At 41.0% G+C, this 24,631-nt stretch overlaps 1 protein-coding gene across 4 annotated transcripts in view; it reads left to right on the top strand.

The window, feature by feature from the left end:
- The window catches only part of LOC311052040 (cyclin-dependent kinase-like 5), a 102,885-nt gene that overhangs the window by 58,507 nt on the left and 19,747 nt on the right, over positions 1–24,631 (top strand). For all 4 annotated transcript variants that reach the window (XM_084066825.1, XM_084066824.1, XM_084066823.1 and 1 more), the window contains exons 6-11: positions 1,369–1,489; positions 3,388–3,447; positions 8,028–8,118; positions 8,642–8,831; positions 12,314–12,394; positions 16,474–16,640. In XM_084066825.1, coding sequence (XP_083922951.1) covers positions 1,369–1,489; positions 3,388–3,447; positions 8,028–8,118; positions 8,642–8,831; positions 12,314–12,394; positions 16,474–16,640 — 710 coding nt within the window. The remainder of the gene's footprint in view (positions 1–1,368; positions 1,490–3,387; positions 3,448–8,027; positions 8,119–8,641; positions 8,832–12,313; positions 12,395–16,473; positions 16,641–24,631) is intronic.

Raw genomic sequence — 24,631 nt, 5'->3', positions numbered from 1 at the left:
TCTAACTTTATTTGCTTAATATTTTGCTTAATATAAATGTCACATCTTGTACTGTAAGCAACAGACAGGATCTTTCTCTGTCTTTCTAGGAAAAACAGTGCCTAAAAACCCCAAAACAAACAATTTTGCTATTCAAATGAGCTATTGGCATGATAAAACATACGTTTACATTTTCCAAAGCAAGTGTCAAAACATAATACAAAAGTGTAAAGTAATGTATGTACAGTTTGGAGAGGATATACAGTATACTAGTAACAATTAACAAATATATTCTTGCTGTCTGCTGTGGGCTGTAGGCAGCTGTAGGCAGTAGACCGCTGCTGCCCCTAGTGGCACAGAGTGGAAATCATACATGCCCTGCATGAAACGCATGAGAAGAATGAAAAAAAACGACAAAGTCAATGGTCACCCACTGTAGCAAAAACTTGACATTGTGGAAACCTACTGTATGGAACTTCAACTTTAATTTACGTTACATTGCATTATCGTGATATTTTGATGTCGGGTTGGCAGTGGCTCGGGGCTAGAGTGGTCGGTAGAGCGGACGGATGGGAACCGGATGGGTACATAGATAGGTTCCCAGTTCGATCCCAGGCTCCCCCAGAGTTAGTGTCGAAGTGTCCTTGAGCAAGACGCTGAACCCCTAATTGCTCCCGATGAGCAGGTTGGTGCCTTGCATGGTTTCCTCCGCCATCGGTGTGTGAATATGTGTGTGAATGGGTGAATGTAATGCACAATCTATGTAAAGCGCTTTGGATAAAAGCGCTGTATAAATGCACCATTTACCATTGATGTCACATCAGCTCTGTGCTGGCCTGTTTGTTTATGTCATTCTTCATTATTTATGTACCGTCTTCAGAGCCAGTGGCAGGTAGACTTATGGCTCCTTTATACTTTGTTGATCATGTGTTTGTCATACAGTATGACACAGCCATTGGTTAAGTGCATAAACAAGCCTTTAACCGCATGAAGCCTAGCGTCCATATTCTGGGGCGAACATTCGTTTCAAAATAGCAGATCTACAAGCTCATAATGTGTCACAATATGCCACGTTGCGAGTTTGTAGATTGGTAATTTTCGGCGCAAGTAAGAAGCAAGAAAGAAATTACATAGATGTTGTGTTTCATGTGTCTTTAAAACAAAAAAAAACATCATTGCAAAACAGTATGAATTATGATGTTAATAGAGTAAAGAGGGCCGCTCTAAGGTAACATAAAAAAGAAAAGAAAAAAGATGTCAAACAGTAAAACGTTTCTATTACTTCTGGTAAATATACTCTTGGGAGGAAGGACATCTGGTGCCTTTTTGTGCGACTCACAGGCTGTGTAAAGTGAAGTTGTTAACGTGTGTTTCTGTGTGTTTGTGTAGAACATGTTGGAGCTGCTGGAGGAGCTGCCCAACGGAGTTCCACCTGAGAAAGCACGCAACTACATCTACCAGTTAATCAAAGCAATCCACTGGTGCCATAAAAACGACATCGTTCACAGGGGTGAGAATCCTTCTGTTAGATTGGCTGCCGGAAACTAGAGATGTACCGATACCATTTTTTCCTTCTCGATACCGATTCCCATAACTTGCGTATCAGTCGATACCGAGGAAAAATAATCTAGGACAGTGGTTCTCAAAGTGGGGTCCAGGGGCTCTCAGGGTTCCTTGGGGCGGGGTTCCAAATGGACCCTTACAGGTCTGTAACTCTGAGAGTGTACACATTTGTACACACTCAGAGTTATGGGAATCCTTGAAATGGTAAAGTTTGAGAACCACTGATCTAGGAAAGAATACAAATTCCATTTATAATTGTTAAAGTGCAGCTACAAGTTACATACTGTACTGATGACAATATAAAACTTCAAATAAAAAAAAATCAATTGCTTATCTAAACATCTAATAACCTAAAACACAAATCTAAAATCCACTATCATTTAAAACAGGGGCGGAGGTATTGCAGGTGGTCCCTGGCCATGCATAAAAAAAAAATTTAATGCATTTTTTTTTACTTTTAAGAACTTACAGGAGTTCTTACTGTAGGGTGTGTGTGTGATATGAAATGTGAGCTTACCATAGTCACAGTAATCTTTAATCATATTCCAGCATATTCAAACAAAATCACTGTATTTTATTAGATATTATATTGATATTATAGCTATTTTCTCCAGCTCCCTGTGGTGCATTTAACCACCACTAACCCCCTGCCACTATTGTGGTGGTCCCCAGGTTGCTCTTAGTCAGGATGGTGGTCCCTGGGTCAAAATCAGTTGAAAATCCCTGATTTAAAAGTCTGCACATGTATGTAAATGGTGATTTCGTGTATCTCTCAGTTCGGCATGCTTGAGTGTCCAGGTCGTCTCCATTTCTTGTTTGGCGACCAGAGATCTGCTTTCTGAAGTTAAGACTTAAACAGCTTCCTGGCAAAGTCCAAGACACAGCTAATTGCAATCCAAAGTTTGGATTACTTACTAGGAAAATCTTAGTAAGAGTCTTACTAGTCTTACTGGGAAAATCCCTCTGAAAGCCTGACTTAACGGCCTGGTGGCGTTTGATAATCTACTGTAACTGCCTCCTCTATTATTCACACCAGACTTGAGCTTATGTTATGGCACATCACTTCACGGAGCAGTGGAGCGTGCCACCAGATGGCCCGTGTGAAGCTTTTTGGCAAAACGATGACAGCGGAACAGCCGTGCAGATGGCCTGTGCTATATCCGGCCACACATATGTCAATAATACTCTACGTTCATTCATTATGGGACCCTTTTTCTTTTTTCTTTAACACTGCATTTTTGAAGGTGCAGTAAGCGATATTTGTTGATAAATTGAGCGTTAAATAGGCCTATATACTGATAGCAAGCATTGCTATAGAGTATAGAGTGATTGTTCAGGAACAGCTCTTTAGTAAACAGAAAATACATTTTCAGGTCAGGATACCGATTTCATCCAATCAGGACAGAGAACTCATACAGGGTACAGGATAAACGTGTGAAATTGGATGTGATGACACAAAGACCAAATTGGAACTGGAACACAAACAGATACATATTTGTGAGGTCCTCTCTCCTGATTGGATGACATTACTATCACAATATAGAGCAAAATACATCACTTTAATGTATACGCCGGAAATAGCTGATCTCCAAGGTGTGAGCTTTTAGATCGACTATATCCGGTGCACAACACAGTATGATCAAGTAGGGTGTTAATTTACAAAAAAACACAAAAGTTAGAATATAGAGGACATAGGGCGGCACCAAGTGCGGCGCTATGAGCTTGTAGATCTGCTATTTTTGATGGTCCGCAGCCAAATACATATAATTTTGGGGGTCCTTGACATGAAAGCGTTTGAGAATCACTGCTTTACACGCTCTCTCTCTCTCTGTTGCTCTTCCTCAGACATAAAGCCAGAGAACCTGCTCATCAGCTCTGAAGATGTCCTCAAGTTGTGTGACTTTGGTGAGCAGAGACTACACACACACACACACACACACACACACACACACACACACACACACACACACACACACACACACACACACACACACACACACACGGTTATAATAGTTTTGGATTTTTTTTCCTAATTCAGTTAGTTTTAATTTGTTTTTAGAGCGGATTCGCTGGTTTGTATTCGTTTTTATTTTTGGAAATGCTAATAGTTTTAATTATTTTTATATTAGATTAAGTTTTTTTTTTATTCTTTGGGTTATTTGTCAGGTGCAGGATTGAAAAGATAAGTATTGTGTAATAAAAGTCAACTTATCAAGATATCATTTATTCATACATTTGGTATAGTGAAATCAATACATTCATGTCATCCCCAAACCCTTATAAAGAAACAAAAACTAAGTGCATTTTGTCTATAGTTTCAGTTTGTTCTAGTTAGTTTTGTAAACACACAATACAGTTTCAGTTAGTTATTGTTTCTTTTTTTATTCTAGTTTCTATTTACAGTAGTTCAGTAGTTCATTTTTTCTGGTGGAAAAGTCATTATATTTGCTCTAGACAAGGTTAGTCTTGCAAAAGCATTATGAGTCAGACAGTGAGTACGACGGTGTTTCATGAGGATATTATCGAAAGGTCAGAATCAACTTTATTGTCACATAACTGGTTTATAGGTGTAAAGAAGTGGGTGGAATTATTTTCTGTTTTTTGCATAAGCTCTGTCATCTTGTTGTTTTCCAGAAAGGGAGATGAACAGAAGGAGAGGGGAGAGAGAAAAAAGAAACATTAATCCATTAACAACCCATTAAGACCTGGAACGCATCTGTGTCACTTAAGATTTCTTTGGCTATTCAAAAATAGCAGATATGCAAGCTCATAGCGCGGCACCGAGTGCCGCGCTATGAACTTGTAGATCTGCTATTTTTGAAAAATCTTGAAAAAAATAATTTTGGATTTTTTTCAAAAAACTGTTAGGATTTAGAAAACATTTTTAAGAATCGCCTCAGGTCTTAAAGGGTTAAGACCGGCAACGCATCTGTGTCATTTTAGATTTCTTTGGCTATTCAAAAATAGCAGATCTACAAGCTCATATGAGCTTGTAGATCTGCTATCTTTGAAAAAAAAAATCATGACAATCTGTGCAAATCTTTGAATATTATATTCTACAAATGTCTTCTTTTTCATAACCGTTTAAAAACAACAAAAAAACGTATGTCAGTGGTTCTCAACCTTCTTCATGTCAAGGACCACCCAAAATGAAATATAGTATTTGGCCGCGGACCCCCATATCAAAATATTTTGTTCCAGGGACTCCCCCCCCCCCCCCCCCCCCAGAAGCAAAATTAATATTTGACTTACAAACATAGCAGATCTACAAGCTATGAACTTGTATATCTGCTATTTTTGAATAGCCAAAGTGTCTATGAATAATGGTTGTAGCTCAAATCTAAAATGACACAGATGTGTTCTTGGATCGAAGAGGTTAAATAAGCATGTCAAAGAGAAAATCAAGATGCATCTGCAGAGCATAGCTTGAACCTGCACATACAGTACTGTATGTCATGCCAGGGCTCCTTGAGGGAGCTCCAGGGTGTCCCCAGCTAAATGATGGATAGTTAGGAACACAATGGACCTTTATGGGACACTCTCAGAGTTAAATTAACATTGATTTTACAATATAAATTGGGGTCCCAGAGATAGAAATGCCATTAAATGGGGGTCCGTAGCCTAATGCATGTCAAACTGGGGGTTCTTGAAATTAAAATGGTAGGGTCCCTGGGAGGTCCCTGGCATATCTTTTCAAATAGGGGTCCGCGGGCTAATAAGAGTCAATTTAGGGGTCCTTGACATGAAAAAGTTTGAGAACCACTGCTGTATGTACATGAGGTTAAGATATCTACTGTACGTACAGTATCTACATACTGTACTGTACACACACAGCATAAGACCTGCAGATACACTATGCACATGAGGTTAAAAGACCTGTAGATATACAGTATGAGGTTAAGCATAAGGTCCACATAGCGGCAGGTGCTGTATGTGCATGATTAGACATGCAGCGAAAAAACTAACAAAGAAACAAAAAAAAACCCTTAGGGCAGAAACGTCTGTTTCAGTATCTTCTTCTTCTTCTAGAATATTCAACATTACATCTAATTAATCCATTAAGACCGGGAAGGCATCTGTGTCATTTTAGATTTCTAAAAATAACTAATATACAAGCTCATGCCGCTCTATGAGTTTGTAGATACATTTGTGCAAATCTTTGAATATATATATATATTTTTTAAAGCGAACATTTGTAACTCAAATCTTTGCTTCTGGGCATCCCTGGAACAACATATTTTGAGATGGGGATCCAAATACGTAATTTTGGGGGGTCCTCCTTAACATAAACAAGTTTGAGAACCTCTGATACAGCAACATACGCTTTTTTCAAAAGAACTGTTAGGATTTAGAAGGCTTTGGATTTGTAGAATCCCCAGAAGCAAAGATTTGAGCTACAAATGTTTGCTTTAAATATATATATATTAAAAGATTTGCACACATTTTCATGATTTTTCAAAATAATTAGCAGATATACAAGCTCATAGCTCGGCACTCATGAGCTTGTATATCTGCTCTTTTTGAATAGCCAAAGAAATCTAAAATGACACAGATGCTGCTGCGTTCTCAGTTTAATTGCAGGACTAATGTTCCATTTGCATTCATAACACAGAGCAGTCTTCTGCTGAAACTCTGTCGGTGGCTGTGATGTTATCCTAAAAATGTCCTTAGAGAAGATGTGTAATGGTTTTTGTGGAAGAAATATACCAGTGAAATATTATATCAAAACTGAATAATAAAAGTTACACAGTATGACTTTAAAGGTAGTGCAGTGGTTTAAACAAAACTGTTTTTTTCCCCCCCTCCATGTATGAAAAAGTTAAGGTCCTATATTGTGATAGTAATCATTGCTATTGCGTGTTTGTTCAGCAACATGAGTTCCCCTGTGTCTCTCCAGCTCTTTATTAATCAGAAAATACATTTTCAGCCAATCAGGAGAGAGTACCCATTTATCATTTTAAATGTTATAGTGCTCCAGTTCCAAATGTGTCTATTTCATTTGTTTATCCTGTATCCTTGTGTGAGTTCTCTCTCCTGATTGGAAAAAATTGGTAGCCTATCCAGACCTGAAAATGCATTTTCTGTTAATTAAAGAGCTGGAGAGACGGGGAGACCCCCTGTTACTGAACAAACAATGAGTACTATCAGAATATACATACACCCATTTAACTCTTATGTTAGAAGAAACTAAAAACGTTTTGCATCTTTAATTGTATTATGGCTGTAGTAGAGGCTAAGCATTTTGTCTCTCCCTCTGAACCAGAGGTAATGAGGCTATTTTTACCATTTGCTAATGCATTCCCACCTAGCTCTGTGCTACGGAGCTCTCAGAAAGGCCTCCGTGCTCATATATATACAGAAACAAAGTCAGCTTCCCGATGACCTGCAGGAACAAGGATTGTTGAAGCTGTCTTTATGTCAGTGTTGGATTACGGTGATGTAATTTATAGAAATGCTGCCCCACTACCACTCTTTTACCCCTAGACACAGTTATCACTCAGCACTTAGATTCATTACTGGTGAAAGTACAGCACTCACCATTGTATCCTCTACAGGTTGGTCCTCCCTCTCTGAGAGGAGAAATAGGCACTGGTATCAGTTTATTTTCAAGGCTATTGATGGGAAGTTACCACCAAACCTCACATTGCTGTTAGAGTGGGGAAGAGCACTTACCAGACCCACTCAAGCAACTGGCTTACACTTGAGGTTCCACCTGTTCAGTCTGAACTGGTAAAATCTGCTTTCTGCTTTGATGCTCCTATTTCATGGAACAATCTACAGCTCACGCTCAAAATGAATGCCCCAATATCCTATGGACAATTTAATAACCTACTCTTAAATCTCCCTATACCTCACCATTTTATTGTTTTTAACTTACTAATTATCTGTTATGGTTTTATTTGTTGTTGTTTCTGTGTTTTATATCTGTATATGTTTTAATTGTAGATTTGTGTGCATGTAATCTTGACAGCATTGCAAATGAGGGTAAACCTCCATGCTCTTTTCGAGAATAAATAAAGGTTTCAATCAATATACGGCGTACGCCTGTGGTCGCAATTCAGGCAGAAACCTTGTATGTCCGAAGCTGTTGCTTTTCAGGAAATGGAGGGAAAAAAGAACAGGTGTTCCAGTGGATCCAATGTAGTTATTATTTAGTCGCAAGCTCTTGTTAATACTTTTCATTTGTTCAGTATTTATAAAACCCACGCACAGACTTATCCACTTTCATAAACAATGGAAAGTTGAAATTTGGATATACAAGGTTTCTTTCTGACAGCAACAATACTGCCTACAGTGTATATATATGACTCCCATTGGGTTCAACATCAGCTCCCTCACTTCCACCTTTTGACTTATTATTATTACGCCACAGAGAGGTGGCTTTAATGAAACCACATATAGCTGTCTCAGCGCTATACCAAACAGCCCCCGGTCTTAATATTAACCATAACACCTCCTCCTCTCCTCTCCTCTCCTCTCCTCAGGGTTTGCTCGTAATCTCTCTGAGGGGAACGATGCCAACTACACTGAGTACGTGGCCACTCGATGGTACCGCTCTCCAGAGCTCCTGCTGGGGTAGGTCTGTTCCTCTGTAGGCCTGTCCAGCACACACACACACACGCACACACGCACACACACACACACACACACGCACACACACACACACACACACACACACACACACACACACACACACACACACACACACACACACACACATACACACACACACACACACACACACACACACACACACACACACACACACACACACACACACACACACACACACACACACACACACACTGTTGAATATTCCTCTTTTATTTCCTTGTCTATATGTTTGTATTCACATAATAAATGTCATTACGGCTCATAATTATACAGAGTATTCTGTCTCCTCTCCCAAGCTTGACACAAACTTCCACAACAAACTCAGGAAAATAACTCAATAACTCTAAATATATATATATATATATATATGTATGTGGTTGCATTGCGTCTTGCACATTTTTGGTTGAAGACACCAGCATGCAACTAAGTGTAAATCAGGCGTAAATCAACCAACGTTATCTCCGGTCGGGTCCGTCCCATGCAGGGCTCCGTATGGGAAGGCCGTGGACATGTGGTCGGTGGGGTGCATCCTGGGGGAGCTGAGTGACGGGCAGCCGCTGTTCCCGGGGGAGAGCGAGATCGACCAGCTCTTCATCATCCAGAAGGTGCTGGGACCCCTGCCGCCCGAGCAGATGAAGCTCTTCTACAACAACCCCCGCTTCCACGGCCTCAGGGTAATGATGCCAGCACTGTGCACAACAATACCACAACACAACACAACACAACACCCCTCCACTTCATTCCGGGGACTGTTGCTGAGATAAGATAAGACCTTTTATTGATCCCGCGAGGGGAGATCTGTCACCAAAGACAGTATAGCAGTTAATTAAAGAATACAGATTACAGGGCCCAACACAGAGCCCAACCTGCACCAACCTATGGCCCCAACCCGTCCCGCAAGACAATATATAAATCAACGATCCGGCACGTCCCGCAACCCGCAAAAAAGAAAAAAGTAGCGTACCGACCGGCTTTTCAACACAATAGCAACATCAAGTCCGTCCATTCAATCTCTGTAGAGAGAGAGGGAGAGGGAGAGGGAGGGGAGAGTATAGGCAGGGGTGCACATAACTTTTTAGGTCTAGTACTCAGAAGAGCACCTGGAGATGTGACTTGGTGCGCACCAAATAAATGGTCCTGTCCCGTTTTGGCAAGGGGGGGGGGGGGGGGGGGGGCGGTTGATTTCAGCACGGTGCCCACCGGGACAGTTTTGTCAACGGGGGGGGCGGGGGTTGCTGCGTGAGAAAAGATGACGCTCTGCTTCCATATTCCGCCGATTTTCACCGTTTTTTTTTTTACTCACGCCGTTTGGTGAACCCCCCAAGGTTGGTGCCCTGTGCTGCGCTGCTTTTATCTGCCAGATTGGGACGTTCACGGCATATTTTGCACCGTTATGGTGCGTTCATTATTGGTGACGAGTGCCTCTAACAGCCGCTGCGTGCAGCGAGCTGCGAGTCGCAGCCTGTCTGTGTGTCAGGATGCGAGGCTCACACAATCACAGCATGCGTCCCCCTGCGCCTAATGGCTGTACATGGGGCCGTCGCGTGCTTTAGTGTGATTGTGTGAGTGTGGCTTCAGGAAGTAAATTCCTTGCCTCGATCTCTAGGCTTTTATTTTTTAGTTTTGCTAAAAAATAAAAGCTTGGAAATTCATGTCCCAGCTGTTGGTACGCAAAAGCGCCTCGCGTCTTGTGATGTGGTGCGCATTATTTATTTTGGGTGCGCTCGCGCACCTGCGCACCAGTTATGTGCACCCCTGAGTATAGGGTAGGGAGAGAGAGAGAGAGGGGGAGGTAGGGAGAGAGAGTGTTATGTGCTTGTTTTTCCAACAATTAGATTGACATTAGACAATTAGACTAGGTGTTGATCAAACAAGCAACACATTAAACACAAGCTCATGATTCCAGGATGAAAGAGACGGGAGAGAGGGACAGAGAGAGACAAAACAGGAGAGAGAGAATGTACCAGAATGCTTTTTTCTTTTCATTTTTTTTCCGTGCTTCACTGTTGACCCGCCCCGCCCGCCCCGCGGTAATTGTGTCTGAAATCTTGACCCGTCCGCCCTTCACCGCCCGCGGTTCAACCCGCGCATCACTAGTAGATTACAATGCGATGCGAGAGTGTGGTCGGTCTGGCCCGACAACACCTCAAGACTCCTGAATCACTGCCCTCCACACTCTCCTATCAGGGTCTTGAGCTCTCTGCAGTGTTGTGGATCGATACAGCGTGGTAGAAAGACATCACAGTCGAAGCAACACCATCAGTGATTTATTGTTTTTGCCACAATGGACGAGTTCTATATTAATCACTGTAACCCCAGCTAGTACACAAGAGTATGTTTCTGAAAAATGTTCTGAGGCAGGAAAAGAGTTGCAATGCGTTTGCTGAATCGTGATCCACATTTTGATCTGCCAACGCTTAGAGCATTGGTTCTCAAAGTGGGGTCCGGGGACCCCCAGGGGTCCTTGAGAGAGTTCCAGGGGGTCCCCAGCTAAATGATAGTTGGGGACCAAATTGATCCTTATGGGTCTGTAACTCTGAAAGTGTACAAATGGAACCAAATGGACCCGAGAGTACACTCTCAGAGTTAAATTAACATTGATTTTACAATATAAATCGGGGCCCCAGAGATAGATATGCTATAAAATGGGGGTTCGTAGCCTAATGCATGTCAAAGTGGGGGTCCTTGAAATTAAAATGGTTGAGAATCACTGCATGGCATATCTTTTCAAATGGGGGTCCGCGCCGCGGGCTGATAAGTGTCAATTTGGGGGTCCTTGACATGAAAAAAGTTGGAGAAACACTGGCTTAGAGTGTTTTGATCCTTAGGTTTAGCTCCAGTAGGCAGGCTCAGATGAGGGGCCCCTCATGTGAGGCCCCGTATCACCACATCCTCGGTGTGGGGACGTGTGTGTTTATTATTTACTTCTCTTCATCTATCGTCCGCTCTGTCCACCCTCTCTCTCTCTCCCCTTTCCAGGCTCTGCTCCTATCTCTGCCTCGTCCTTTGCTTTCTCTCTCTCAGCTAGATTTAGGTTTTTCTTTGTTGTTCACAAAACCAACAGCCACAGCTTAGTGGGTTTAGAGAAGCCTTCTCCCGACCCCCAAACTATGTGTCGAAGCGTCTCCGAACAATACACTTAATCCCTAACTGCCCCCCCCCCCTCCAAGTGCTCATCATGACCATCTGAGCAGCCCATCAGCTGGTCGAAGCTGAAACTGAATATCCCCTTCAGTTTTATATGGTATCCAACAAACAAATCTCTCTCTCTCTCTCTCTCTCTTACTCTCTCTCTCTCTCTCTCTCTCTCTCTCTCTCTCTCTCTCTCTCTGTCTCTCTCTCTCTCTCTGTGTCTCTGTGTCTGCCTCTCTCTCTCTGTGTGTGTGTGTGTGTGTGTGTGTGTGTGTGTGTGTGTGTGTGTGTGTGTGTGTGTGTGTGTGCGTGTGCGTGTGTGTGTGTGGAGGTGTGTGTGTAGTGACTGCATCATAGTGACTCATGTATGCTGTGTGTCTGCGTGGCCCTCAAGGGGCCAGAGGGTGGTTTAGACGGACAGAGCCTTACATTTGAAAATATACATATATTTGTTTCTCATTGAGTGCCATTGACGTCTATGTGACGTCATTTAAAATGCAATACATCGCTGCCATGGCAAGTTTACAACGACAAGTAAATATGCTTTTTCTCTCTCTCAGCTAAGGGGTCCCTGCTTCATCTCTGTCTCAGCTAAGGGGGCCCTTGGGCTGAAAAACGTTGAAGACCCTTGCTCTAAGCCAGTGGTTCTAAAACTTTTTCATGTCAAGGACCCCCGAAATGGCTTTTTTTGGCTGCGGACCCCCTGTCTCAAAAAATATTTTTGTGCCAGGATTTTTCAAAAAATAGCAGATCTACAAGCTCATAGCGCGGCACTCGGTGCCGTGCTATGAGCTTGTATATCTGCTTTTTTTGAATAGCTAAAGTATAAAATATGGTTAAAGTGGTTAAAATGATTGGGAAGCCATATTAACTAGTCTTGCTTTGAGAACCAATGCTCTAAGCCTTATACCTGTAATCTTTTTTTGATGCTTACTGCAGTGCTGCTGTGATGACTGAATTCCTCTCAGGATCAATAACTGTCTGTCTGTCTGTCTGTCTGTCTGTCTGTCTACTGTGTTTCCAGTTCCCCTCAGTGACTCATCCACAGACTCTGGACAGGAGATATCTGGGCATCATTAGCAGTGATCTGCTGGACCTAATGAAGGTAGTACATACTGAACACCCCACAGCTTTCTGTATTCAGTATTCAATGCGTTCATTCATTGGCTTCTCTATACTTCTGCATGGCTCTGTGCCGTAAGCACTGGAAATAGCATCAGGGTCAAAAACAGGCCGAGGAACAGCTGGAATAATGAGAAGATCAGGTGTTTCACACAGTGAGAAGGTACTGCGTTAAGAAAGCCTCTATGTGGGTCATTTTCTTTGTCCCACTTGTGAGTGTGAAACGACCCCGGTGTCCTCTTGGCAGTGGTGTAAAGTAACTGAGTACATTTACTCAAGTACTGTACTTAAGTCCAATTTTGAGGTATCTTTTTTACTTTGCTGGAATATTTCCAATTTTCAGTACTTTTACTTCTACTCCACTACATCTCATCTCAGAGGCAAATATTGTACTTTTACTTCACAACAATTATTGGACAACTTACAAGTTACTAGTTACTTTGTAGATTTGGATTATTATTACAAAACATACATTAGCCACTTCAGCCACTTCAGCCAGAAAATAGCCGATCTACAAGCTCACAATGCGTTGCGATGCGACGCTTTGTGAGCTTGTAGATCTGCTATTTTCTAAAGATTTCTATACATTTGAAAGCTCGGGAAATGGGACATTCTGCATGACGAGTATTTTCTACTTTCTGTTTTAATTACATTTTAATACCAATATCTTTGTACTTTTATTCAATTACATTTTCAATTCTGGACTTTTTACTTGTAACAAGAGTATTTCTACATTGCAGTATTGATACTGTTACACAAGTAAAAGCATTTTGAGGACTTTCTCCAACCACTGCTTCTTGGGCTTGTATTCCCAGCTCACCAGTAACAGCTGGTTATACGGCTGTGACTGTGTGCAAACACACAGGCTCTGTCAGAAGCTGGTGGGCAGCAGCAGCAGCGCGTGTGCATTTCCCCATGTAGGTAGTGACTCACTGCCTACACAAAGAGCACATTTTGTTAGTTTTGTTCACCGAGTGCCGCGCTACGAGCTTGTAGATCTGCTATTTTTTTTTTAATCTTGAAAATGTTGTGCGAATCTTTGAATGTATATTTTTTTTAAACAACATTTTTAACTCAAATCTTTGCTTCTGGGGGGTCCCTGGAACAACATATTTTGATGGATATCGGTGGCCAAAAAACATATCATTTTGGGTGGTCATTGACAAGAAAAATAGCACCACTGATAGCAACAATATTTTTTTCTGAAAAATGAAGACATTTGTTGAGACATTTGACAGTTTACAAATGTTCGCCTTAAAAAATATACATGCAAAGATTTGCACGTTCGCGATTTTTGAATAGCCAAAAGAAATGTGGGCAGCAGCAGCAGCGCTTGTGCTTTTTCCCCATGTAGGTAGTGACTCACCGCCAAGCACAAAGGGCACATTTTGTTCGTTGTGTTTTGTTTTCATGCCGCGGCAGGGCGGCACAGACGAGCATCTCTCCTTTATCGCATGAGTCATGACTTTGAAGGCTGTCTAGTTTTGACCTTTTATGTATACTGCCTTTCATTTTTTTTTTACTTTTTTTTTCAGATAGGTCAGTGTCAGTGGTGTGTTCTAGGTTTTTTTGGAGGGCATAATATGATAATCATTCCCTGCACATTAACGACATGAATGCTGCCTGTAACTGCAAATTGTTCCTGTTCGCTGATGACTCGGCACTCCTGATCTCTGGAGAGGACAAGTTGCATGTTGAGGAAACGCTCAGCTCCGAACTCACCAAAATCTGTGAGCAAAAAAGGACAGAATGTGCCAAAAAGGCACAAAAATCCAGGTCCAGGCACTCAGGTGGATTTGAAATTAAAAAGCCTTTATTGGGCAATGGGCTTACAGAACATTAAAAAACACCAACGCGTTTCGGCAAACGCCGCAAAAGCGTTTGCTTCTCATGAGCACCGGTGGTTTGAGGGATACCAGTAGCGCTCCTGCCATCTCTCTCTCTCTCACCAAAGTCTGTACTTGGCTTACCGATAACAAACTGTCACGACTACACCTTGGGAAAACTGAATCCATTCTCTTTGGGACCAAACATTCCCTCAGACAGATGGATGTAAATGATTTCAAGGTCAAAGTCGATGACAAAATTATCTCTAGCAAAGAAGAGATTACCTATTTTGGGTTGTATTCTTGACAAATACCTGACAGGTGAAAGCATGGCGACAAAGGTGGTCAAAAGAGTAAACCAGAGACCCCCCCCCCCCGAGGCAAAACATTTAGTTACAAATGTTATATATAAAATATATATATTCAAAGATTTGCACAAATATTCCACGATTTTTTTATGACACAGATGCGTTCCTGGTCCTACACTGGATTAAAGAGGCTAATTTTATTTCGTGCCACAAATAGTTGATGCCAGGCTGTGTGGTTTTGTGTGGTGAAGAGAGTGACGTTAGTGTTTTCTCTCTCTCTCTCACACTGTGGTGGAAAGTGTGTCACAGAGAGTGTTGTTCCCACCAACTGTGTCAGGGTCATGTTGAGAGGTCAATGTCACTTGACGGGCTGCAGCTTACTGTATACTGTAGGTGTGACAAACAATCTGAGGTGGGTGGAGAATGTGAGAAGCCTCCAGGGGAGGGAAGTAACTAAGTACATCTACTCAAGTTCTGTACTTAAGTAAAATCTTTAGGTACTTTTACTACTTTCCTTAATAAATTTCCATTTTTTATATTTAATGCTTCTACTCAACTCAGAGGTAAATATTGTACTTTTTACTCGACTACGATTATTTGAAAACTTTTCAATTTAGATTCTTACTACAAAACATACATTAACCACGTAAGACCTATTTTAATACTCCAGCTATTTGAAAATAGCACATCTACAAGCTCACAACGCATCACGATGTGATGCATTGTGAGCTTGTAGATGTGCTATTTTCGGAAGGTTTTGAGTACTTTTGCTTTTGGTACTTCAGCTACATTTTGATGGCAACGATACCTTTGTTCTTTTACTCAAGTGAACTTTTGAATACAGGCCTTTTACTCGTAACGGAGTATTTCTATATTGTGGTATTGCTACTTAAAACATGTGAGTAGCCTACTTCTTCCACCACTGGAAGCATTAAAAAAAAGGAAATAAAAGTATTCCATTTGAGTTGTTGTTTTTGAACGCAAGATGTGTTCTAAATTTAGTGGTAATTCTAGGTGTGAAGGAAGACGGAGACAAATTACTGCAGAAGAGAAAACGGGTATTTTTCAGTCCCGTCGAGAGCTGTCAGGTTCTGGAGTTCAGGATTGGGCTCCGGGGGTCCTTGAGGGCGTTCCAGTGGGTCCCCAGCAAAATGAGAAAAAAAGTGTATATAAAAAGAAAGTCTGAAATTCTTTAGAACGAAATAATAATGCAATTTGTGGTGCAAAATATAATTAAAAAAGGGGATATTCACTCAAGAGGCCTAAAAATGTGTACATTTTCTCCATAGTTTGGGTAGCTCTGGTCTAGTACAAATCATTGTGCTGGATGGTTATATGAGTGTTATGATAATAGGGATGAGTCATCCAGACAGCTAAGACAGGTGTGAGCATGATGTTCAAAGGCCTGGGCTGTGTGCTTCCATGTGGTGGAAAGTAACTAAGTACATTTACTCAAGTACTGTACTTATGTCAAATTTTGAGGTACTTATACCTTACTTGAGTATGTCAATTTTTCACCATTTTATACTTTATACTTACTACATCTCAGAGACAATTACTTGAAATAGATTTGGAATGGATTATTATTACAAAACAATTAAGCCCTATTTTATATACTTTGTCTATTCGAAAATAGCCGATATACAAGGTCACAATGGAAATGCAACACATTGTGTGAGCTTGTACATCTGCTAATTTTGAAATATTTTGACAGAATTTTTAACATTTTGAATGAAACTTGTGAAATGGCACATTCTGCATAATAAGTGCTTTCACCTTTGGCATCTTAAGTATAGTTTAAAGTCAATACTTTAGTACTTTTACTCAAGTGATCTTTTGAATCCAGGACCAGTATTTCTACATTGTGGTATCGCTACTTTTACCGAAGTAAAATATCTTGAGTACTCCTTCCACCTTGTTTGTTATAGAGCCTGCTGCTGCTGAGCCCGACGGATCGCTACCTGACGGAGCAGAGTCTGAACCACCACACCTTCCAGACCCAGAGGCTGGTGGAGCGGCCCGGACCCACCACGCCCACACCCGTACGCTCCTCCAAGAGGAAGCCTCACCACGGAGACAACAGCACCCCCAGCAGGTCAGCAGGGCTCACATTATTTGCTGCACACTCAAGAAAGAGCATGTAGAATGGACATGTACGTTAGTGAGGTGCGGGTCAGGTTTTTTCATAACCCGCCCCAACCCGCCCCGCAAAAACGACCCAGCCCGTCCCGCAACCCGCCAAAAAAAAAATAACACACACAAGCAAGTCCATTCAATTGCTTTCCAGAGAGAGAGAGAGAGAGGGGGACAGAAGGGAGAGAGAGCGAGAGAGAGGTGTGTTTTTGTGTTTATTTTTTTCTTCCGTGGGGTGACCCGCTTCGCCCGCCCCGCGATATTTGCGTAGCAATCTATAACCCGTCCGCCCGCCCCACGGTTCAACCCGCATCACTAATGCGGGTCACTAATGTACGTACAATGTCCGGACTGCCAATCATGGCACGAGGGTAGAGTTTATATGGCCCGCGGCTTCCTTCCTAAAAAGAAATACTGGCCTTACAGTATGCTGATGAAGGCCGGATAGCCCAAAATGTTGTCATCTTGAGGCATAATTATGGAAAAATAAAACAAAGAATGGACTTTTAATTCTGAGTGCAATCATCCATGTTTTGATTTATGGAACGGTTTATTTTGACAACGCACCAGAGTGGTTAGAGTGTGGTTGTAGATATAGAGATAAGTTTGGCCCGCCATGTGAAAGTGTTTTGAAATCAACCTGTGTTTCACAGTAGAATTTGTAAGGATTCCTAAAGGCTTGTTCCATTTGAAATCAACCTGGGCAGGCTGTTTCACGGTAGAATTTGTAAGGATTCCTAACTGCTTGTTGTCATTTGTTGTTTCTTTCTAAAGATGTGAAAGAAGGGCTATTTTTATTTTATTCTTGTATTTATTTTTATAGAGACCTTTTCACACATGGTTACGTATGGCTTCACTGCCATTTGAACACAATTCAATTTATTGCACTCTAAATATAATAGCAATGCAGTGCATGCATGTGGAAAAAGCCTGCATTGTTGTTCACACTTCACAGCACTAGATGAGTGACTTCTTACAGTTGGCTACACTGCCAACAAAAGACTATTGATTGTTGTAATGCCATGCATTTGTATGCGACTTTGTTATGGTCCAAAGGTACTGTATGACAGGAGATACAGTTGGCCGTAAGGTATTTACAATGGTTCCACAATGGAAATATGCTATTTATGCTTTATTGTATTATTCTCAAACTTTTCAACTTTGTGACAGTGAGAGTGTACATTTATACACTCTCACTGTGAAAGAGTGTATGTCTTGTCACTAGTCATGTTTTGTATGGAGAATATAGGTTGCTACCTTCAGGAAGGAGATACAGTGTTCCAACATACAATAAGGTCAAACTGAAGAGGTCCTTTGTAGCCTTGTGTGGCCAGACAATATTATATAATATTATCACGACACACTGCGTGGATATTAGTCTGGTCCCTCTCAGCGATAGATTTTTTTCCAAGGGGCGGTTACAAAAAGATCCAAACGGACTCTATTGGTTAGACCTAAAACCAATCAGAGCAGTGCTTCCTGCTACGTCACACACAAGCGCTGGTGCTGAAATAGTAAACAACGAAAGCTAGCTCCTCTCGTATTTAGTCTGGTAACCAGATGAAAACTATTCTTAACACATCTTTCTGTCCAACAAAAGCTTTAAGGGCAATTGTTTGTTCGTCTGTTAGAAAAGAAATATTTTCTAACACGTTTACTACCGATGCTATGGCGGCGTCCATCTTTGTTGTGAAAAACTTAAAATGTGTCTCCTGCATTGTACGTCATTGCTCCAAATAAGGTGATAAGCCCGCCCACATTTGGATACTGGGCCCTGATTGGTCCCTCACGACTTCGGAGGGAGAGAAATGAAATCTCTATTGAGGGGGGCCAGACCTAATCTGCCGAGGGCTAAAGTGCAATGCAATTTTGCAAAGGCAGATTCGTCTGGTACCAGGCTAGGTCCTTTGTCCATCAGACGACATTGAGGCTTAATCAGGAGTTTAGGCCAGGGGTAGGCTGAGTGGTGGACGTTGCTCTTGTCTTTGTGTATGTATTTTTGTTTTTGTTTTTTGTGTCATGTCAAATGTGTGTACTGTTGTATGTGTTGCATACATGGCTGCTGGGTTGCAAGACGAATTTCAGTGTGAACTGACAAAGTATTATCGTATTGTATCGTATTGTATCTTACCCTCCCTTACGGGTCCATTTGGTTTGTCGTGGGATTCTGGATCAATCAGCAATCGATAAGGCACATAGGAGTCGAGACAATATTCTAGGTGGTGGTTATGCTTTATGTACATGATGTCATGGTCAGAAGTACATTAACACTCATGTCAGTGGTACGGTAGTTCTGCCTCGAGCACAGGGCAGAGATCATAGTTATACTGTAGCTGCCTGGAGGACAAACTGAACCATAACAAGATAGGCTGTACCAAAACAATAGCTATTAGGCCTAGTGGAGACATCTAGGCTCTTACAAGCTGTCACATATCATAATGTATTGTAGAAGTATTATATGTGACGGTAAAATATAAAGGTTAGATATAAGCAGCCATATAATTTCTTCCTCAGGTTCCATTTGTACACTCTCACTGTTATGGGGTCTTCGTGGCCTAATACTGTACATACCACACATGTGAACGATAAAGCCATCACACGCTTAGCACTCAAATTGTAAATGACACTGATCATCCCCTCAACCGTCACTTAATTACATTCATGCCATCTGGACGAATATACAGAACTTTGAGACGTTCACTTTAGTAGGAATTTTGTCTACTCGGCTATTACAGCTTCAAACAAACTGCCTCGCTGACATGTTGTTTGTTTGCTCTGGGTATTCACCCGATCTACTATGAATCACCCCATTCAATGGAAAGGAATTGCTCCAAATGTTCCCATTCTATGGGGTGGAATTGTACAATCTCTGCAACCCCGCTCACCCAGGTTACCGAAATTACTCCTAAAACCCCATTTAATGGAAAGTCTTCTCCATTGGCTGTTCTCTCGGACACCCCGCCCACCTCTTTCAGACTCGGGTTACAAAAATTACTGCAGAAGTCCCATTTAATGGTATTGAGAGGTTGCCATGGCAACATGGGCTAATATTGCGGTGGTTTTAAATGCATTTTGATTATATAACATTTATATTGTCACATTTATAATTTCTTTTTTATTTTCCCGTCCTTCAGTGAATTTATATGATTTTTTTTTTATAATGTATTTATTTATTCATTCTTTAATTTATTTTTTGCTGACCGAAATTGCGTTGCCATTGTGTTTAATTATTAATTATTTAATGATATTGATAATGTAATTTGGGCCATCGTGTTTATTCATTATTAAATGATAAAAATCAGTTTATTTGTTAAGTTTGGTAAGGGAGGGGTGTGGTGGATTGCTCCATTTACAACGCTAACATAAACGATCAGATTTCAAATATGAAGTGCTTAACTAAAGGCCACGGATGTTACAATTGTGTACGTTCCAGCTTGAGTACCCATATCTTCCGTATTGTTCAATAAAAAGCCTTTTAATCCGATCGACGGCCATTTTCTCCGTCTTTTCATCAGCTTTCAACTATGCGATCCTATCGGTTGGGAGGTGTATTGCACATTATAACTCTATGCGAAAATGGCCGACGATCGGATTAAAATGCTTTTTATCCAACAATACGGAAGATATGGGTACTCATGCTGAAACGTCGGCATGTATAACATCCTGGGCATTTAGGTAAGCACTTCATATTTGAAATCTGTACGTTTGTGTAGACGTTACAGTTGTAAATTGAGCAATTCATCACACCAGGTTGAAGAATGTCCATGACCGTCATCTTTCAGGCCTACCGCTGATAACCATTAGCACATTGTCTCAAAGTGGGGTCCGGGGACCCCCAGGGGTACTTGAGGGGGTTCCAGGGGGTCCCCAGCTAAATGATGGACAGGGACCAAATGGACCCTTATGGGTCTGTAACTCTGAGAGTGTACAAATGTAACCAAATGGACCCTAACAGGTCCATTTGGTTCCATTTGTACACTCTCAGAGTTAAATGAACATTGATTTTACAATATGAAAGTGGGTCCCAGAGACCTACATGCCATTAAATGGGGGTCCGTAGCCTAATGCATGTCAAACTGGGGGTCCTTGGTTGAAATCACTGCTAGAGAGCCGTAAAAATCTTCTCTTATGGGGGTCCCTGGCTTATCTTTTCAAATGGGGGTCCGCGGTCTAATAAGTGTCTATTTGGGGGTCCTTGGCACGAAAAAGTTTGAGAACCATTGCATTAGCACATGAAGTCAATTCATTGTTTAATTTCAAATAAGTTTAATTTCACTTATACCACTTCATTCTGTTGATGTTTCTATTTTACTGCTACAGCAATTCATCACAAGGCTTTTTCTTTACTATTTAGCATAAATATAGTCCTGGTTATTTCTCCCTAACGCCCTAAAAAGTCCAAACGGGACTATGTGGTTTGCGCATGTGCAAAGGAACGTTCAACATGGTGTGGTGGGTGTGGTGGGGATTGCTCCATTTACAACGCTAACGTCCAGGTCATAAACGATCAGATTTCAAATATGAAGTGCTTAACTAAAGGCCATGGATGTTAAAATGGTGTACGTTCCAGCTTGAGTACCCATATCTTCAGTATTGTTCAATAAAAAGCCTTATAATCCGATCGACGGCCATTTTCTCCGTCTTTTCATCAGCTTTCAACTATGCGATCCTATCGGTTGGGAGGTGTATTGCACATTATAACTCTATACGAAAATGGCAGCCAATCGGATTAAAATGCTTTTTATTGAACAACACGGAATATACGGGTATTTTTGAGGGATCGTACATAATTGTAACGTCCGTGGCCATGGGGTAAGCACTTTATAGTTGAAATCTAGACGTTTATGTAGATGTACGGGCCGTAAATGGAAAAAGTGCAAACATCAGGTTGAAGTGTCATGATATGAAACCTATCTATCTATCTATCTACATTGGACTGACACAACGTGAGCTAAGAGACGTGGTTTAAATGCAACATAACACACATCACCACCCAAACAAACCTGGAAATATTCTGTGCATTTTCATATTTTGTTGATCATTTTTCGATAAGTGTTTGTTGAGAACGAGAGATTTGTTTAACTTTTCCAACCCCGTGACGTCACGTCAGATTACTTCCGCATTCCGCGTGTTCGTACTCATGTCTCTGTCAGTGTCAATAAAGATCTGACAAAACAAATGTTTTATGATCTATCTAAACGTTCAAATGTTTTAAAAAGGTGCTGACCCTATGGCCACGGATGTTACAATTATGTGCGGGCCCTTAAAAGTACCCGTATCTTCCGTATTGTTTAATAAAAAGCATTTTAATCTGATTGGTGGCCATTTTATCAGAGAGTTGTAATGTTGCGTGAGTGCAGTACACCTTTCAACCCATAGGGTCAGGTGAAAACATATGGAGAAAATGGCCAGCAATTGGATTAAAAGGCTTTTTATTGAACATTACAAAAGATAGAGGTACTTTTGAGAACCCATACATGATTTTAACATCTGTGGCCATGAGTTAATAATTTTATATTTAAAGTGTGAAGATTTATGTTGATGTACAGGCTGTAAATGCAGAAGTGCAAACACCAGGTTAAAGTTTCGCCATGACTGCCATAATGTATTATGGTTTCCAAGTGCTATACTGCCACCGGACATAAACATTAAAACATTAAAACAGATCAAATAATTGCTGTTTGTGGTTCTATAGGGCGCTGGTGTAAAGTAACTAAGTACATTTACTCAAGTACTGTACTTAAGTACAATTTTGAGGTATTTTTACTTTACTGGAGTATTTCCCAATTCTCAGTACTTTAAACGAAATGATGCAACGCTGATATCGCTTTTGTAATGCATTTTATAATATTTAAGGCACCCTGTGTGTATTGTATTCCAATAATAATAATAATAATAATAATAATAATAAGGGTAATAATAATCAAAATAATAATAATGTAATTATAGAGCAGTTTGAATGTAGAGCAGTAACACACTGGAATAATAATGTAATGTATAGAGCAGTAACACACTGGAATAATAATAATAATAATAATAATAAGGGTAATAATAATAATAAGGGTAATAATAACAATAGTTAAGCCGTACACGATAGGGAGTTCCAATAGAAAAATATAAGCCTCGTGTACAATATAGGCTCGAAGTACTTGCGAGCGTACACGCCCCCATAGTTATAATGGGGCGTGTACGCTTGCATATGGGTGTCGTGTACGGCACCTGTGCTGACTACAATTTCCCAATGGAGGGCAGCAGTGAGCCATTTGTTGAGATCTAATAGGCCCATCCACATGTTTTACAGATCTAATTAGCCCATCTACATGTTTTACAGTTCTAATTGCTCCATCCACATGTTTTACAGATCTAATTGCTCCATCCACATGTTTTACAGATCTAATTGCTCCATCCACATGTTTTACAGATTTAATTGGCCCATCCACATGTTTTACATATCTAATTATCCCATCCACATGTTCTACAGATCTAATAGGCCCATCCACATGTTTTACAGATCTAATTGGCCCATCCACATGTTGTACATGTCTAATTAGCCCATCCACATATTTTACATATCTATTTAGCCCATCCACATGTTCTACAGATCTAATAGGCCCATCCACATGTTTTACATATCTAATTAGCCCATCCACATGTTTTACAGATCTAATTTCTCCATCCACATGTTCTACAGATCTAATTTCTCCATCCACATGTTCTACAGATCTAATAGGCCCATCCGCATGTTTTACAGATCTAATTGCTCCATCTACATGTTTTACAGATTTAATTGGCCCATCCACATGTTGTACATGTCTACTTAGCCCATCCACATATTTTACATATCTATTTAGCCCATCCACATGTTCTACAGATCTAATTTCTCCATCCACATGTTCTACAGATCTAATAGGCCCATCCGCATGTTTTACAGATCTAATTGCTCCATCTACATGTTTTACAGATTTAATTGGCCCATCCATGTTTTACACATCTAATTAGCCCATCCACATGTTTTACATATCCAACTAGCCCATCCACATGTTTTACAGATCTAATAGGCCTATCCACATGTTTTACAGATCTAATTGCTCCATCCACATGTTTTACAGATCTAATAGGCCCATCCACATGTTTTACAGATCTAATTAGCCCATCCACGTGTTTTACAGATCTACTGTGATTAGTTCATGTGTACACAGACATCTATAGGTGCGACTGCAGTAAGCCACTTACTGTAGTTAGTTCATGTGTACACAGTGGTTACTCCCTATGGTCTGAGTATCTACAGGGCTGACAAGTAAAGTCTAATAGAGAGTATTAGAGTCTGCTAAAGCCTAGTACACTCTAGTCTAGCCTAGTCCAGCCTGTTCCATGCTAGTATGGCCTATACCACCTTCCCCTAGTCTGTTCTCCCAACAGGCTGGACTATACTAGTTTTGGTGCACTAGGCTGTACTGTACTGTACTGTACTGTACTGTACTGTACTGTACTAGACTCTACTGGTCTCTAATAGGCTGTTTTAAGCTCTAGTAGGCTTTGCTAGGCTTTGCTGGGCTCTATGAGGCTATAAAAGACAGTACTTTACTGTGGCTCATGCAAAACTATGGCTCGTGAACACAAGCTATGGCCCGTGTACACAGTGGTTACTCCCTATGGTCTGAGTATCTACAGGGCTGATGTAACCCAGGTTTCAAAATGTTTTCAAAAGGTTTGTGTCACTGCTGTCTGTGTGTCACTGACAGAGTGACACACACAGTCACACACACACTCAGTCTCACTCAATCAATCAGTCACACCAGTGCTTGCAATTGTCAATCATTGCAATCACAGCCACGCCCTAAAGCAGAGACAGTCTGCAATAGCAGAGTGAGGTGCACACCACTCTGAGGCTACTGCAGACTTCCACCCAAACTAATACTCTCTATTATACTTTACTAGTCCCTTGTCAGCCCT

Source organism: Gymnoscopelus microlampas (assembly GCF_963454915.1).
Source record: "Gymnoscopelus microlampas genome assembly, chromosome: 9".
NCBI classification, from domain to species: Eukaryota; Metazoa; Chordata; class Actinopteri; order Myctophiformes; family Myctophidae; genus Gymnoscopelus; species Gymnoscopelus microlampas.
The sequence above is the reverse complement of the archived record's forward strand: the minus strand, read 5'-3'. Positions and strand labels throughout refer to the sequence as shown.